The following is an 18105-nucleotide window of genomic DNA, read 5'->3' as shown; positions in this document are numbered from 1 at the left end:
ACTGCCCAGACCTGTATTTTTTACAAATAAAAAGGTGCCTAAGTAATTAGGGAGGTGGACATGTTTTTTTCCTAAAGAATTTCCTGGACAGTTGTAATATTTAAATTCTGTAAGAAACTCTAGCCTGCAACAGACACTTGTGGCTCCATGAAAGTGTAAGCTGTTGGGCAGCTGGAGCGCCCCAACTGTGCTTGTCCCAGCCAGCAGCGTTCTTGGTGCATGTGCTTTTGGAAAAACACTTTGGTGGTTTTATTCCATGTGAGCAGGATGCTGTACTCTGGTATTGAATTTATGTGAATGAATCTATGGCAAATGCATGAGTGATTTCTGTCGATCATCCCAACGAATGCTAATGCAGCGTTTCTACTAAAGCACATCATCAAGGCTTTTGCGGGTTGCGTGTATTTTGTATTTTACAGATAGGCTATCTGGTGCAAATACCATTTTCCCTCCAGTTCTTTGCCTATAAAAGTAAGACTTCTCCCATCACTTTGGTACAGTTATACAGGTCCTAGAGGGAAAGGCAGGACTTCCAATATTTTATAAAACAAAGTTTTCAGCACATACTGCCTGGTGAAGAGACAGCATTAGTCACTTTGTGCTGAAGCACTGATTGGTGTAACTTGCCCTTTGCAAAAAGTGCATGTGTTTGTTTCCAGCAGAATTGTGCTTGTAATCGTATACTGAGACAGACATAACTGCACACAGTTGACTTCATGAGTGCAACTGCCGCCTTTATCTGCTTTTGAGGGTCTTCATCTAGGTCTCCAACTGTGTTCACAAAGGAACTGTCACATTGGCAATCTCACACTTGTCATGATAGTGAAGAAGACAGATCTATGTCCCGACCAAATCAATGTCCCTGTTGACGTGCCTGCCACAATTGTCACGGGAGTGTTTTGATTGAAAGACCAGTATCTTAAAGCTGATCAAAATGGAGCACATGTGTTCTTTGTCCCTTTGAAAGGCCTCCTCCCTGTTATATTTAATATTTATGAATCCAGGAATTAATATTTCCTGTTTAGCCCTTTGGGCTATTTGGAGGTGAAGGGAAGTATTGTAAATAGAGGAAAAAGAAAGAAGTGTTTTGTGAGTTTTGGCATCATTTCGGAGCAGAAAAAAAGGCGCACCAGTATGAAGCTGATACTTAAAAAGTTACTAATATTTACAAAGAAGAATTAATGGCCAAAGTCTTTTCTTGCCTTAAATCTAAGTTTCTAAAACGTCCAAAAAAGTAGTATCTGTGGAAGAGCCTTTTATTGTTTTAAAGTTTTAGAACATACGTTTATATTAGCATTCTCTGTTCATTGGCTTTACAGATACTAAGATAGAAAAGGTTGCCTGTAAAATTCTTCAGAAACTCTGAGATTTTTAATTACTTCTAGAATGTGGAGGTGTTATGACTTACGGGTTTCAAAAACAGTCGTTTGTGATAGCCAGCATAACAGCTCCTGTATATTTTTACTTCCAGTAATCCTAAATACATGCCATTAAAACCTTCATCCCCAATTTGCAGTATCACATATTTCCATCTTGTTCTCTTGAACTTATGATGTGATGTTGTATATAGCTAAATGTGGGATCACTTGGCTCTTCGTCAGCCTGCGTGCATGTCCACTTTTTTAAGCCACTGTCTTTAGCTTGGTATATGCAGAAGCGTTTGGCATGTTACTGGTTATTTAAAAAGAAAAAAATAATTAAATTTACTAATGGCCACCAAAGCAAGCTTGCAGTGGCATTGTCACTGTCATCAATATCGGTTGATGGGAAGAGCGGTTGGGATTTGTGTTAATGGCCATAAGCTGGACAGATTTATTCAGGAAGGTATTGCTCAGCGTGCTTCCCCTGCAGTTTGATGTGTTGTTCAGAAGGGCATATGACATTTTTTAAAATTAGGCTGGTCTTAGGAAAAAAGGCCCTTGCCAATTAGTCCACACTCTGCTAAGAAGGAAATGCCAGTAATACGACTTTATGAGCCAATAATTGGACACTTAATCTAAAATTTGTTCCTGTCTGAGCAAAATGTGGAGGCTTAAACTAATGATGCTGATTTTGTTGGTAGCTTAAACGATGGTAGTTGAATGAAATGAATGTTTGTTATTATCTGTGGTATCCTAAAGGGTGTATGTAGTTTCTGGGTATTAAGACACAGATTGAGGAAACTGATTTCTTTCATTTAAAAAAATTGGATGGGGAAAAATTGACAAGCTGTTAAACTGAGAAATCTGAATGAATCTCTCTGTTGGTGAGCAACACTTCAGCTCTCCTGCTTGCTGCTTCAAGAATTGTAAACCCACCCCCTAAACTTTACTGTGATGTCTATGCAGCATGTGTGAATGGTTGCCAGCCCCTAAGAGATTGCTAATGAAACTTTTTTGAGATACACCTTTTAGAATGGAATAGTGTTTGTTCTCCTCTTAAGTGCAGAAATGCCTTGTGCTTCATGTTACCATCTTTGTCTTTTCTGTAGTGATGAATCAAGTAAAATAAGACTGTAATCTCTATAGCCAAAGTGAAACCATATTAGATGTCTTGCAGCTCAGAAGCTATGTTGAGCAACACAATGAAAGAAACTTGGTTAAATTAATAACCAAATAAATACCAAGAATTGCATTTTAAAGTTTGTTTTGTTTTTTTTTTTTTAATTAATTTCTCTACTGATATAAATCTAGAGGGATTACATTCTTTTTACTGGAGGTTTGTCTCAACAGATGTGAGGGCAGAGTCTGATCAGGAGTTTGTGACAGACCTTAAACATAAAGAATATCTTGTTAAGCCATGATTTTTTTTAGTATGTTAAGGAACCTATTTTTAGGAAGTGTTCTAGCTGTTAGACTTCATAGGCATTATGAGTTTCTTTATTTTCTATAGCTTTAGCTATAACATATGACTAAGTATGACACCCTGCTCGCTAAATGTTCATCTTGTTTAGGGTTTTCTCTGTTTAAATGTTCTTGGATAGAGATTTTAATGCAAGTCTACTTACATTCAGTCTTACCTTTTTGATTTAACTAAAACCCTGTGCATATGTTCCTGTTGGTTCTTGCATTATATTTAAAAATATAATACTGAATGTCATTCTGAGTTTAAGGGAAATAAATCATATACTCTTATAAGAATTGATAAATAATGCCTCTTGTATAACTTCAAGATTTCTGTAAAATATTGGGAATTAATCTTAAACTCAACTTGAATCAGTAGAAGTTGAACAGATTGTTTGAAACCATCCCAAATGCTGAAAGGAAGATGCAATGTCCTCTGATGCCCCCAAAATGGACTTTGATTAAAAATTGCCATGTAGATGTAGCCATGATGGAGCAAGCATGCTATCAGAGTTAAAAAAAAAAAGGTAAAAATCACATCAGATTTTAAATTGTGTTCTTGTTTCTTTACTGTGAGGGTTATCAATTCTGTAGAAGCAAGAAAAGAATCTGACTTCAGTTTCTTTTACGCATTATTTCCAAATTGCTGTTAGATGCTTTTTATTATTCATGTTCTTTATACACCTAGTTTGCACAAAACCCACAATGCTTATTAAAAGAAGAGGCTCTGATGTTCTGTACTCCTCTCAAAATATCAGTTGGAGGCAGCTCCTCTTGCAGTAGTTGCTCCTAATAATTTTTCCCGACAGTATGTAATTACATTTACCCGTATCCATTATTCCTCCTGTTGGTTACATAGGCCTCTCATTCGTCAGACTCTTATCTGCATAATGGTACAGTGACTAGGTCTAGAGCAAAGAAATAAACTGGAAGAATAGTTTTGTTCCAAGAAGTACTTGTTTCGAACTGCAGCTATTTTATTTCTTTATTTCTTTATTTATTTACTTTATCTCAAAGGAATGTGCACCCCAACCCCTCATTTTGGCTGTGTCATCTTGAATACTTTTCAGGCATTGTATCTGTAGTTAAGCACAATGTGAATCTTCTGGGGGATAGTTTCCTTGGGTTTTGAATTTTTGTTATGTTCTTCACTTTGGAGTCTGAGACAGTATGAGTTTTGTAATGCTGTCTAGAGTTCAAGTTTATGTATTGGCAGGCTTTCACTTGATCTGATGCCTGCTCTACAGACGAGGGGCTCTTTCTGCTGGTACTGTGCTTTGAATTTGTCCAAGATACTTGACTTACTGCTATGATGCTTTTAGATTGTATTGTATAGTATCAACCGGGCACACATTAAATTAATAACTGTTCCATTGGATCATCTCAAATCATAGTTACATACGGAGGTAGCAGTGAATAGGGTCATTAGTAGTAGGGTGCACGGTTATGCTTGAGGTCTAGGTGACCTAGAGTGGAATTTCAGAGCTCCAGTTTCCAGCAGCGAGAAGTCTACCCGGGGCTGCCTGGGGATGGGGCTGTGCTAGCACTTCTGAGATGGTGAATGTGCTCTTGAAGTGGATCTCCCATTTTTTCCTCACTCCACTTCGATGCTTGTGATGGAGGAGTCTCGGGGTTTGTAAATTTTCTTCCTTTTGGATAAATGCCTACTCCAGGAGTGTACCTAAGCTTTCCAACTTGCTAATGGGCTTCAGTGCAAGAGATCACTAGAAAGAAACTCTTCCCTCCAAACGTACATGTTGTGGTCATTGCACCAGAGCACCAGCTCTTCTGTTCTACAGACTTGCTCCTATGAGCATAGCCGAAGGATCTTGGTGTTGCTGCTTGCTCATCTGTATGGATGGAAGCTGCTACTGCTGCCGAAGTGGGAAATTGTAAGCTAACAAGTTTAGGAGCCCTGATCCAGAGCTAAATTCTTGCAGATTGAATTTTTAGACTTAAAGGTCAAGAAAAGATGAGAGGAACGTTTTTTTCCCCCACCGTGTGATCTGGATTGTTGACTGTGTTCACAGTGCAACAGAGTCCATTTGAATGTAGCCAAGTCAAAATTAATGCTGCTGGGCAAAAAGAAGGCATCTAATATTAAGCTCTGAAAGGCTGTATTCAGGCAAGCAGTGGTGCAGAAAAGGACCTAAGCATTGTGGATTACTATTGTGAGTATCTTAATATGAGTTTCTGGTACAATGCACTGTTCAAAGAAGTGAATGTTGAAAAAATAAAACAGGAACATGCAGGAAACAAGAGGGAGGTGGTCTGACTTTTTATACGTACCCCAGTGCACCTGCTGTGTACAGGTGGGAGCTCAAGGGAAGGAAGCAAAAATAATCACAGGATTAAAAACAAAGAAAGAAACCAACAACTGCCTGGGTTCAAAAGCTCTTTCTTGCCATTTCCCAGCACAGAAGTTGGGGAAGTGTCATGTCTATATATAAATACATACATACTGCATATGCAAACATATATACAGAAGTAAAGAGATCTGGTGGTTTATCGAGAATCAACAGGGAATCAGGCAGATTCAACTTTGAAATCAGCAGCAGTGTGGTGTAGTTTAATAGTAGTAAAACTTCAGGAAAAGAGTGCTGGTGGAATCATTTATGATTTTTACATAAAATTAGATACTGCTTTTTGCAAGATGTACTTCAGTCAAACTTCTGAGAATGATTCAATGGTTTATAGAGAGAGAATATAGCTGAGTGACCGCAGTAGTACATCAGGCTCTAAAATATATAAATGCATAAACAATATCAAAAAGATAAACGTATGCAGATGTATTTCAGAAGGACAAGATTAGAGTCCATTAAGGGCCATTGTCTCCCAGTTGGCATGGCTTCACGTTATGGCTTAATTACATTTTATTGTTACTGGATGTTGTTAATATGCACAGCAGTTTAAATACGGTGTGTGCAGAGATACTTGGTTTCAATTCCATATGTACCTGGGGTTTATTTGGGTGGTTCCAGCTACTGGTAATACAACAGGTGTTCCCTGTGGGCTAATTGGGTATTCACTTCCCCTGGTTTTGTATAGCTAATGTGTTAAGCTTCCCTGTGTGTATGTTTTCACTTCAGGCTCCATTCAGGAAAACTATTACTGATAAAAATCTCTGTTTCAAACAGCACAGAGTAGGAGCACTGAGCTGAAATTGAATTTGTGAGGTGTTTCTGTTACTGCGTTGTCATTTTTATAGCAGTCCAGTGAGGGACAAAGGGAGGACTTCTCAGAACATTTATTGCTGACTTCAGACTTAAGGTTTTAGTACTTTCTTCTCTAAAAATTACTTCAGATATAAATGTGATGATAAAATCAAGGTTTTCTTGAAGCTTGTTACTTTTAACAGCATATTCATGGTTTTGGGTTCTGCATTGCCAGGTACTGGTCATCAGCTCTGTTCAGAACTTGCAGCTCATTCTTTGCGGGGGTATCAGAGCAGCCTTCCCGATCTTCTTGTTTTTAACAATTTGACATTGACTTGTAATTGCCTGGAAAAGTTTTTGCTTGCTTCTGGTCGAAGTTGTGCCTGACTGACACACTGACATGGAACTTAGAGGTTTCTGGGCATCTCCAATTTAAAAATCTATCATTTTGGCATTCCCAACTTGATCTTGGAAATTTTAGATTCGGTGCCAATGGGTAGATTTTACTGGTTTTGTTAAACTGACTTCTGGTTGCTTGAATGTTCAGATTCTGCACAGAGGGGGAGCAGTGATGTCCTTTTCTACGCTCGGTTTGGTGTGTGCTTCTGGAAGGGACAGTCACGGAGGACAGCATGCAGATGTCTCTGAGGACATAATAGGAGAGATCTGTCAAGACACAACTTTCTAGAATATTAGAGTTCAAATTTGCTTTGCAAAAATATCATCTGGGCTTGGAGGCGTTCCTAATCAGTGGGAGGTGGAAATCAGTATTGACCAGCAGTCGTTTGTGGTGGCTGTGGGAGAAGAATCATCAGGGGCTGTATGCACAGGCTGGCAGGGCTGGCCTTTGGCTTGATGATCCAACAGAGGTCAGAAGAGAAATGATGCAGCTATCCAGCTGAAGGAATTTTGGCATGCTGCTGGAGCCCAGGGATAAATATTAAGTAGCTACCTTATGCCTATCCAAGAGAAATTATTCCTTCCAGATTTGTAGCCGATTCCTGCCTTTGTGTGGTGGCTGTCGAAGTCTCTGATGTACAGCTGGGCAGTTCATGCATGGAAGAACTTGTTGCCTTCGGTTCTCCCTTAGAGGCTTATAAACATTAGCCACCCAGAGGCTACTGATTTAGATAAGCATGCTATAAATTGACACTGCATGTAAATGAGCTATCGTGCTGTGTTGTGGTGATTAATGTAACTGTAATGGCACACATCTTTTAAAATTATGATAACCTGGGGAAAACACTTAAAGATAACCTGTTTTGCTTGTGCTTTTCAGGAGAGTATCTGTGTTTTGGCTCCATATAGCTTATCTTTACTCCTAATGTAAAAAAGAAAATTAAAGAGAGCAAACTGTATACTAGGACCATATTGTAACTGACATTGCATTTTACTCCTGCGTGTCAGTTTTCTTTTGCAAAAAACTTGCTTCTGACTTGCCTTGAGACTGGCCATTTCTTAATAGGCACTCACCAGAAATCATACTGGTTTTATTACAAGCTCAAGACTCAGGTGTCAGTGCTGGCACTTAACTAATTGTTGCTGAACCCTTCATACTTCTGTCATGCTGTTAAGGCTTTGCCACTAACTGCTCGAGGCTTGGTTTGACTGCATTTAAACCTTACAGGAATTTGTCTTGGTTTAATTTTTCACTCGGAAAGTATGTACTTTTCCTTGCAGGTTTTGCTTGTACCATAATTGAATATTTGTTCAATTTTCTAAACACAACAGCTAATGAATACTTACATTTTCTCCGATCTGTTGGTACAAATTTCATTAATTTATGTATGGCTAAATTTGCAGCAAAAATTCTTTGTGGTTTCAAATGAAGTTTAAAGCAGAAAAAAAAAAATAGCTAAGTGCCTTTGGTTTTGCTAGTTCCCTGTTTTGGTCCAAATCATGAGAAAACTTGGATTTTTAAATGTGAAGCATTAACCAAACATGCTTCAGTAGGGATTGCAGAATCCCAGATGTTCAGCTCCAAGGCACCAACAGGTACATTTCCACCTTTTTATGTGGAAATCCTTTGGGCTGTCTACCCTCATTTGCCCTGTGCTCTTAACATAGAAGCAACTCTGTCCTGCTGATTCTCATCACTTTCCTCCTGTCCCTGCTTTTTCGTATCAGGGATAGAAGACGGAGGAGCTCAGGAATCGTTGAGGAAAGACAAACTATAACGTGTGTGTTCCTGGAGTAGCTATTTGAGTTTTTCTCATGAGACTAGAAAAGTCTTCCACGGAGGGGCTCTTGAGAGAAATGAATGAGTCAGGGGAAGAGGATGGAGGAGGGAGAAAAAATACGTTCTAATAACTGCTGGTAATCACTTGGCAGGTATGCATACAGGGCAAGCAGGGTTCAGTATCTTATCAGCACAGGCTGTAATAAGTGCTGCATCTGTTAAGGCTGAAAGTCGTGCGACCTGAAAACGTGAGTTTTGCAAGTACAGAGGTGGCTTCTGTGAAGTGTTGTACTGTAACTGCAGTGAAATACACCCTCTTGTGGCAAGAAGGAAAAAGTCCGAGCAGAAACCTGTGTGACCTCTTTTTTTCCTATGTTTGCTTGTTTAACCATACTTACTCTTATTTGGTCTTTCCCTCATGATCAGTGAATATTCCTCACTGGGAGTGCCACGTGCTTTCCTACAGTCTTCTGTTTCATCTTTCTGTTTATGGAGTACCTGAATCTGTTCTGTTTGTCTTGCAAATTCTAAACCTTCACTTTGCCTTTTCCCACCTGTTTTATCCGTTTGGATTTTATTTAAACTCTTGGCTTTAAAGTGCCCTTTCTTACTAAGTTGCCAACATAGTGAAAACAGGCCTTACAAACTAGCTTTACATCATTTACAGGAGTAAAAGGCTGGAAAAATAAAAAAGGATGTTGAAGAACATGCTAGTTTTGTTTATTAATAGCTTAGTTTATCTGAACTGCAATGAGGAGATCCTGTATAGACGGGATTAGGAGATAACATGCTGCTTTCCCCAGCTGTTTGATTAACTGGCTTAAGGATGGATCAAACGCAGTAGCAGAGTGGAAAGAAGGCACGACATCACCTTCAAAGTGCAGGAAAGGCCCTACAACATGTTTGTAGTTTATCAGATTTGCTGCATAATAAGCTGTGTGCTCCATTCAGCACTGTAATTAACCCAGGAAAGCATTCCAATTCAGTCTTTGCTGACAGCATGAACCTCACAAAACCAAGCAGTGTCACCAAAGTACCTCTAAATAAGATTAAGCAAAGTAAACCAACCATGAAATAAAATGTAGGCTAAGTGTTGTGCAAATGCTATTTGTTGCTTTCATTTAGTACCAGGTTCTGTACTTGGCATGAGGTGACCAGGCGTATAAATGTGTGAATAGCACTGGCAAATTCTTCACAAGTGCTGACAGATGAGACCTTAAGCAGATATCATTAACGTTTTTATGTGCAAAGGAAAATAACCAAGTGTTTTATGAAAACACTTCTAAATGCATGTTGGTGGTGTTTCCCGTAACTCCTGAACAGTCATGGCTCTCAGCCCATTGATGCCTAGTAGGACTGGGAATTAGATGTTGGTGGGCTTCTCAGGAACATGGTGGACAGAAGTAGTGGCAGACTGGCTAATGCTGAGATATCAGTGGAAAGAAGAAAAAAACAAAAACAAAACCTGGAGAAGGGAAAGCTGAGGCTGGTGGCTGGTCTGTAAAGTGACAGGTTCCTTAGACCTGTACTGTTGCTGAAGGACTTTGTCAGACAGCAGGCAAAAGAAATACTGCTTATGCGATGGATGGTAGGGTAGGGATAGACATAGAGAGCCCTGAAATCTAGCAACTATCTGAAAAATAGATCTCATCATTCTTTCTTTCGCTTTTCAGGTATCTTGCAATATCTTCAGAACTCTCCCACCTAGTGACAGCAATGAATTTGATCCTGAAGAAGATGAGCCCACCTTGGAGGCATCATGGCCACATTTACAGGTTTTTGATAATTTATTTCAGAAAAAAAATGCTTATCATTGCATAATTTATCTAATAATTTTCTCAGCTTTTTTAAAAACCTATGAATCAGAACTAGCCTGTGAGACACTGACGCTTACTAATACTGTTCATGACTATAATATAGACCTACAAACACAGGAGCGTACTTCGTGGAATTTGCAAAATGTTGAAGCTTTCTTTCAAAGTCGTGTTGATGGTGTCCCTCATATTCTTGTTTTCCTTCATTGGTTTAAAAATTATTTTGCTTTCAAATTGCTCTGATGCAGAAGTATTCTTCAGCAACTTCAACAAGAGCATTGTGGGGATGATAACGGCTAGCGCTTTTGCTTTACCGTGGGTAGTTACTTTGCATAGAAAAGTACACAGGTGTTGGCAGCTGATCAGAAAAATGAATGACAGGGTACATCCCCAAGTCTTCCTTCCGCTTCCTGGGTCAGGGTTTGCTTTCAGGTGTTTGTAGCGGGATGCATGCTCACTGCTGTGCTATCATCCCTTCCTCTGTACCTCAAGTGTCAACACGAGGTGTTTGGAACAAAGAACATCGACTAATTTTGGAGGAAGCATTGTTGATACTAATGCAATAAATTCCCTTATAGAAAATACAGATGCAGGTCCTGTCTGTGTTAGTCAGGACAATGGCTTACAGCACTAGTAAATTTAGAAGTTTGCCTGAGTAACAGTTTGTGGGTCTGGGATTTTCTGTAAGCAGAGGAGCACGACTGACCTCAGCTTGAAATGAAGATTTTAGTGGACAGTTGCGTGCACAATCCTTGCATGTGAGCAGTTTGCTTCACTCTTTTGTGCTCTCAAATTCAGAATCTGTTGAAATGTAGGTTTCATCCCTCATTTATATTTAAATTTCACAAAAAATAAGAATCTTAAAAGCTTCAAGCCAGCTCTGAACAGCTCTGCCTGCCTGGAAACAGCACAGGCATACATGTCAGTTATCCTATGTTCGTTGACGCTAGTGCTGTAGTTTTAGAAGTTATTACTTACATGGAAATGATGGAATTTCTTAGGCAGTGGATAATTTACCATTGTCAGGAAGAAATGCACCAAAGTATTTGTCAGAAGGTGATGGAATTGATTTCCTGATAAGTTAATGTTAGTTATGTAAGCTGTCACTTTTTCCATGTCATATTTCTAAACTTCTCTCGCTCTTTTTGATTTCCTGTTGCTGCTTCTTAGAAGTCAGAGAGTACTGACTTAAAGCAGCAGTAGCAGTATTGGAGCATGATGGCGTTTGCATGTAAAGGTTTAAAATTATTTTAAAATGTAGTTTAGCTTCCTTTCTCCTTTTCGGTATCAATAATCATGCTCACTGAAGTCAGAAAGGAAACAGTTTTCAATGGCTGCTGTTCTTGAAAAGGTTCAGCAAAGAGAATTGCTCATCTGATCAGAGTTGCTGTCTTACGAGGCCACAACAGTCCCTGTTTCACTTTGCTTTCTTTTTGCCTGGTTTTTATTCTCTTCTTTTTCTCTGCTAAATGAAAAGTCTGTTGCTGTCCTGCTGAGTATTTCAGGCAGAGATGGAATTTCTTGAAAGTAAGCAGGTTTTCTCTAGCTCTGAGGCTAGTCTTCATAGTAAGTCAGGAACTTCTGAATAAATTCCAGTTTGTATTCTTGTTCTGTGTTTCATGTTGTAGTACAACGCTACTCTAAGCACTTCCTAATTTAATTTAAGTATTTCTTCACCAACCCTTTCAGAATAGTAATGTCTGTATTTGATGTGACTTCAGCAGTTCAGAGGGCAGTTTAAATGTGCTTTCCAATTACTCTAGGAAGCTTTACAAGATGATAACAAGCATTACAAGGTGGCAGTGCTTGTTCTTGGTGATGAAATGTCTTTCATTGGAGTTAAATAAGCAAAGCTAACTTTAAAAGGTCATGTAATTAATTCTGACTAAGATAGCAATTTGATAAAGGAGCAAATATTCTTCATTTTTTTAACCTTTTGCTCTGTAGGAAAATAAGTATTTTATTTTCTAGCGAAAGAATTTAAGGAAATACTTAAAAATATAAAGAGTAATTAAGTCATAAACTAAGCCATGGATATTTCTTTTTCTTTTGCAGCTTGTATATGAGTTTTTCATACGATTTTTGGAAAGCCAAGAATTTCAGCCCAGCATTGCCAAAAAGTACATAGATCAGAAATTTGTATTGCAGGTAAGCTGATCCATTTTCTTTAAGGTTTCATTTTGCTTTTGAAAAAAGTGTCTTTAAAAAGGTTTTGTTTAGAATTTGAAAGTGTAACTTTGTTTAGCCTTTTTGTGTTGCAAATAAGCATATACAATGAAAGTTTTCAGTCTGTGGAGGTAGGGGAAATGTGTCTGTGCGTTTGTATGTCAGTCTCTGTTGCTATAGATATGTATAAAATAGTTGGTTTGTCTCCTGTTTTGATACCTGAATCAAAACATTTGACTTACTGGTTATGAGAGGGAGCCGAAACAGTAACTGTTGAAAAATGAAAGGTTTACTATTGAGCAGTTTAAAAATGCTGCTATCTAGATAGACTACTTAAGCACCAGTTTTAATGTGTCTTAACATCGTTAAAATATTTCTGTTGGAATAGGAGAATATTTCTCCCTTCTGACTCTGCTGGAGAGCTGGCAACAGGGGCAGAAGTTCATTGACAAACCTGTTCCCAGTACAGTACTGAAAACAGTGATGCTAGCAGTGGTCAGGGAGGAAGTACATCAAAAGGCCATGTAAAGTTCAGTCTCTGTTAAAAACAGGGAAGAAGAAGTAGCATGAAAAATAAACGACATTGGCAAAGAATGTGTAGCTTTCATTTTCCTGGCCATCTTTATGGGTAAATGGAATAGAAGGCCGCTGTCAGCTGGTGGCCAGGTATTTGACACCTGTGTAATCTTCCTCCTCCTTGTGTACAAGCTAGGCTTCTGGTGTGCTTTGTTATTTCACTTGAAACTACAGTAGCTGGTCTTCTTTACTGAGGAAGTTTCATCCAGGCCTTGACAGACACCAGAACAGAGATGGCTGAAGGAAGATGTTTTCTGGGATAAGCCAGGAAACTCCACAGCTACAACTTTTGTCTTCAGCTTTTGGGAATAGACCTATCTTGTGTTTTCTGTTTCCACCGTGAATTTTTGTCTAGCCACAGTGTCAGAAAGAGCTTCCTGTTTAATGTTGTCCATAGCTTGCTTTTGAAATCGGGGAAATTCAGAAAGAATCCTACTTAGTTAGAAAAGGGAATTTCCTTGCGGGCTGAGACTTCAATGAAAGCCAAAAAGTGGCAGGAGAAACTCAGCGTTTCTGAAGATGTTTCTCTCACCCCTTTGTCATAGAGCTTTTATTTTCCCCTGTAGTGCTCAGGCCATAGAAGTAGCGCTTTTGCTGCCCATGTGTATTATTTGTATGAAGAATACCTGAAAAATGTAGTGAAGAGAGCAATTTCTGTCCTTAAATTAAAGGATTCAAAGAAGGGACTTCAGTTTCTTTCTTAATATCACAGGACTTTCTTCACCCTGCAAAAGCAATAGGATATATTGATGTCTTTACTTCTCCCGCCTTCTAAATACAAGAGCGTTTTCATCTGGGCCAAACCTGTATGGTGCAGTTTCCTTTTTGTTCGTCTAAATACTGATTTGAACAAGTAGGTGCGCCAATCTGATTGTCCAGCACCTGGTAGAAATGTAAGAATATGCATGGGGGGGTAATTGCTCTTGACAGGTTTTTCCGGACTGGTTTTATTTTCTTCAGATATAGCAGATTGCATTAAAGGAATGCTTTTGTTCTACTTCAAAATCGAGAGAAAATAATTCCTAGATGCTCCTGTTTACGTGCAGCTGAACTGAACTTGGTCATGACTGGTGGCATCCCAACCCATGCCCTTCCAAGGCATTCAAACCTTTACAGTTTGGCCCAGGGGAATGGGTCTAAACCAAGGTTTATTTATTTATTTATTTTAAATCCTGTTAGCCTTTATTAAGTCTACTAAATAAAAGAATGGTATCTGCTGAAGGAGGAAAATCAGAGTTTTTAAAACTTACATATCTGAAAATGTATGATACAACAATTAGGGTTCAAAAGAATTCTAAGAATTCCTAAGTTCTGGCCACATGGTTAGGTGATGCATTTTAATATATTTTGCTATACACAGTGGGTCAATTTTAAATTCACGTTTTTCTATAAAAAGTTCTTTAGCCTATAGGAACTGAGGTGTTCTGCTGCTTACTGTGTTTGTTGTGTGGCTAGAGTAACTTGTAAGAATCTGCGACTACAGATCGCTTACATGGGAAACCGATTTGTGACTTAGCATTAAGGATGTTTGGTGTTTCACGACACTGATAACACAGGCGTGACAGTCTTTGAAATCATCTTTCTGTCTAAATTAATTTTTATAAAAAAATTGAGGAACTAATGAAGTGTTGCTTGGCAGTAAGGATGCCTATATGAAAAAATGTTACAGTTATTTTAATGGACATTTTTCAAGCTTTTTCTTTGCTTGCTTTTTGCCTTTTTTTTTTTTTTTTTTTTTTTTTTTCAATACAGATGTGTTTCTGGCTTTAAGCTGTATGTTTTGATAAAATTTCTGTACTTAACAGTGTAACTGTTCATTTCTAAAGCCTGCTTGTGCAGCCTGAAATGGTAGGCAGTGGTTGCTAAGAGACATACCATTCAAATACATCCACAAGTGTCTATGTTATGGAGGCTGCTATTTTGGAAAATTTATTTCCCTTTTCTATGTGAGTTTAGTGTCAGAATAGTCACATAAATTGTGGAACTCTTACAGCTTATCCATAAAAATAAGACTTCATTGTTGAAACCTGACAACAAATTGGACATATCAAAATAATTCTCTCTCGGTCTCTTAAATGGGAGACTGAGTCTTAGTTCAGCAACGTTTCCACAGAGGATCTGTATAAGAGAACTGGAAATATAAATACTTTGCTCCTAAAAGCAATCCAGTAAGAAAATTAAAAACATAAGTGTTTCCAGCTGTTTGCTGTCTTTGGGTGAAATTTGCTATTTGGGGAAGGATGAGGTGACTGTTTATTTATTTAACTGTAGACCTAATTGAACAAAGCAATGTGTTTATAACCTCTGGAGGGCAGCTGACAAACCTCATCAGTGCCTCATGAAATTCCCACCAGATTCTTACTGCAAGGAAAAGATAGTGGGAGCTCATTACAAGCCACAGAAACATCCAAAATAATGAAGAATGTGTGCATCAGTTCTAAACCTGCATGTTAGAAAGCAAAATCCCAGACAGTTTAACAACTTTAATCATATTTTTCTGTCTTTTTTTTTTTCTTTTTCGCCTCCTCAAAGTTGTGTAGCAGGGATCAGGTGGTATACATACACTGACGTAGCTACTTATAATAGGTATTTTTAATTTATCTATTTGTGAATCCGAGATAATTTTGTTTTCTACCATTCATGCAATAATTTTCTGACAGTATCTTAGACATTTGTAAGACCTGTTTGGCAAACTGTCTTCGTTTCTTTTGCAAGGCTGGTACTGGTTTACATTTAAATTCTTTTTCATACAAGAGAGATACTGGTCGCTTATGATTACTACGTTGAACTTCCCCATTTTCTGTGTATTTGAGGGGGTGGAGATTTTGGGGTTTGGGTTTTCTTGTTTGTTTGGTATGCTTGGTTTTTAAATGAAGTTAACCTTCTTACTCCAAATGTCTGCCAGAACAGGCAGTGTTGCGATGTCAAAAAAGATGAAGAAGAAGGGGTCAGGGGAAGCTCTTATTTTTGTGTAGAGGATTCAAGGGGAATAGAACACAGGTCTGCAGGTGATACTTCTGCTGCTCATTTCATGCCTTAATTCTTAGAGGCAACTTCAGGTGTCAAGTGTTTCAGGATGGATTTTGTACAAGACACCAGCTGGTGTTCTCTTTTGACTGAATACCACGTAATCATTTTGCTGTTTTAAAATCTTGTTTAAGAGTTACTTAGTAAAGGTGAGGTTTCTGCTGTTGTTTTGTTGGGGTTTTTGCTTTGTTTTGTGGTTGTTTGTTTGTTTGTTTTTTCTGAACTGGATATTGAAGTTACCATTTTGTTCAACCTGGAGGATTAATTCCCCCTGATACTTTCATTTGTGGTGGTTGGTGGAGATCCTGTAACAGCAAAGCCAGTGCGTAGACTTCACCATTGAGTCTTTCCACAGCGTGAAGGCCATGCAATCCCTAGGAAGGCTTAAGAGCTCATTAATATAAATTACAAGTGAAAGATGTGACCTTCACACAATGTTGTTGGAACAAAATATTAGAGCAAATGATGATATTTTCGTTCGGCAGAGTGAAGGAATGCTGGATGGTAAGAGGCAAACTTATTTTGTAGATATGACAGCATCTAGGAGTTTATTGATTTCATTTTGGGGAGAAGGATTTTTATTAGTTGTTTGAAGATTTCCAAAGTTTTGTTATGTCAGAAGTGGAAATTAATAAACTGATTTTCGTGATGATGTGCTGGGGTTACAGCAGATTTTTTTAATACTGTATTTCTACACCTTGGGTAACGCAGATATTTTCTTACATGCATGTGCTTTCGTGAATTTTAACTTTTATATGGAAGTCTGTGTGTTATACCTGTTAAATATCTACTATTTCAGTTCTGTTTTTCCTTTAAACACAGCTGTTGGAGCTGTTTGACAGTGAGGACCCTCGAGAACGAGACTACCTAAAAACAGTCTTGCACAGAATTTATGGCAAGTTTCTGGGTCTTAGAGCATTTATCCGAAAACAGATTAATAATATTTTTCTACGGTAAGTTGTGGAAGAAGGTACTTTTTGCTTATGAACATTTTAGGAAACTGATCTATTACTTATATTTAACTTTTCTTTTTTTTTAGATTTGTTTATGAAACTGAACACTTCAATGGCGTAGCTGAACTGTTGGAAATTTTAGGAAGGTAAATGAGTCTTTATTTATTACCTATCTCAAACTTCCTTTCTGAACATGTCAGAATAGCGTCGGATTCGGAAAAAGTATTACTATAAGCCCTGATTCTGAAAACAGATGTGTGCACATGCTCATTTTAAGTTCACATGCAAGTCTGTCACATCTTTGCCAAGAGTATATAACTGGATGCAAGTTACAGCCAAAAGTTTTGGATTGATTTTGTGTGTGTGTGTGTTAGATTTTGTGCACTTCATCTTTACATGCTGCAGAATTTTACGTTTGTTAGCACACTAACAGTGTGAATATTTGGAGTAAGTTAAATTCTGGTAAGTTAATTACTCAAGAACACCTTGCTTACATGAATGTACAGACCACATAGACAGTCTTATCTGGCAACAGGTTTGTGCAGCTGTTCTTATGATTATTCCTAAGTCAGAGCTGAATTGCTACCTAGATATATACTACACTGCTAATATAAAGCAGGAGAAAAGTCAGCACCTGTTTACAAATGGTACAAGCCTGCTCTTTGTAAACAGGTACTGACTGTCAAATTATTTTAATGTAGAAAGTGCTTGTTCAGACCTCAAGAATGTTTTCTGTGATGATAACACTAACAAATATTTCTCTTCTAATTTCTAGTATTATCAATGGTTTTGCTTTACCTCTTAAGGCAGAGCATAAACAGTTTCTGGTGAAGGTGCTGATCCCTTTACATACTGTCAGGAGTTTATCCCTCTTCCATGCACAGGTAGAAATTGTGAAAATATTTTCTGCTGAGTTAGAATGATATAAGGTTCCTTTAGAAATTTAATTGTGTAGCACATAAAAGGTGGGGGGAAGTTTTCAAAATGTAGAAAACATGCAATAGATTTTTTAAAATATGATTTCTATGATATATGTCTTGCTTCTGTTCTGATTAGATAATTAGAAGTGTGACATACATCTGTAATATTTTGGGGATTTTGTTCAGTAGTTAAATTCTCTCTTTTGGTTTTCCTCTCTGCTATTTTTTCGTTCTCACAAGTCTGCCTTTCCCATTCCCTCTCCCAGGAGGATGTTTGGGTTTCCTTAGTCTTGTGCTGTCAAGGCTCTTCTTCACCCTGGCAACTTTCCAAATACTAATACCCACATTTTTGCATAATCCTTAACATTCTCCCTTGCAGATTCCTTAATACTGCATTTACGCTCTCATACATCTTTTTATACATTCAGCTTTCATGACATAATTTTTCCTCTGATAAGTGATACCTGTTGCCTTTTTCTCTGATTTTCAGATA

The 18105-nt window shown here is 38.1% G+C and overlaps 1 protein-coding gene across 4 annotated transcripts in view; it reads left to right on the top strand.

Annotated features, from left to right (window-relative positions):
- PPP2R5E (protein phosphatase 2 regulatory subunit B'epsilon) overlaps positions 1–18105 on the top strand; it is a 91789-nt gene that overhangs the window by 46364 nt on the left and 27320 nt on the right. For all 4 annotated transcript variants that reach the window (XR_013929508.1, XM_080395862.1, XM_080395861.1 and 1 more), the window contains exons 4-8: positions 9830–9931; positions 12026–12118; positions 16562–16692; positions 16779–16838; positions 17468–17576. Coding sequence is in view for 3 of the 4 variants with exons in the window: in XM_080395862.1 (XP_080251988.1) it covers positions 9830–9931; positions 12026–12118; positions 16562–16692; positions 16779–16838; positions 17468–17576 (495 nt within the window). In the remaining variant the exon portion in view is untranslated. The remainder of the gene's footprint in view (positions 1–9829; positions 9932–12025; positions 12119–16561; positions 16693–16778; positions 16839–17467; positions 17577–18105) is intronic.

This window comes from Falco punctatus (assembly GCF_963210335.1).
Source record: "Falco punctatus genome assembly, chromosome: 7".
NCBI lineage: Eukaryota > Metazoa > Chordata > Aves > Falconiformes > Falconidae > Falco > Falco punctatus.
This window is presented reverse-complemented; position numbering and strand designations above follow the sequence as displayed.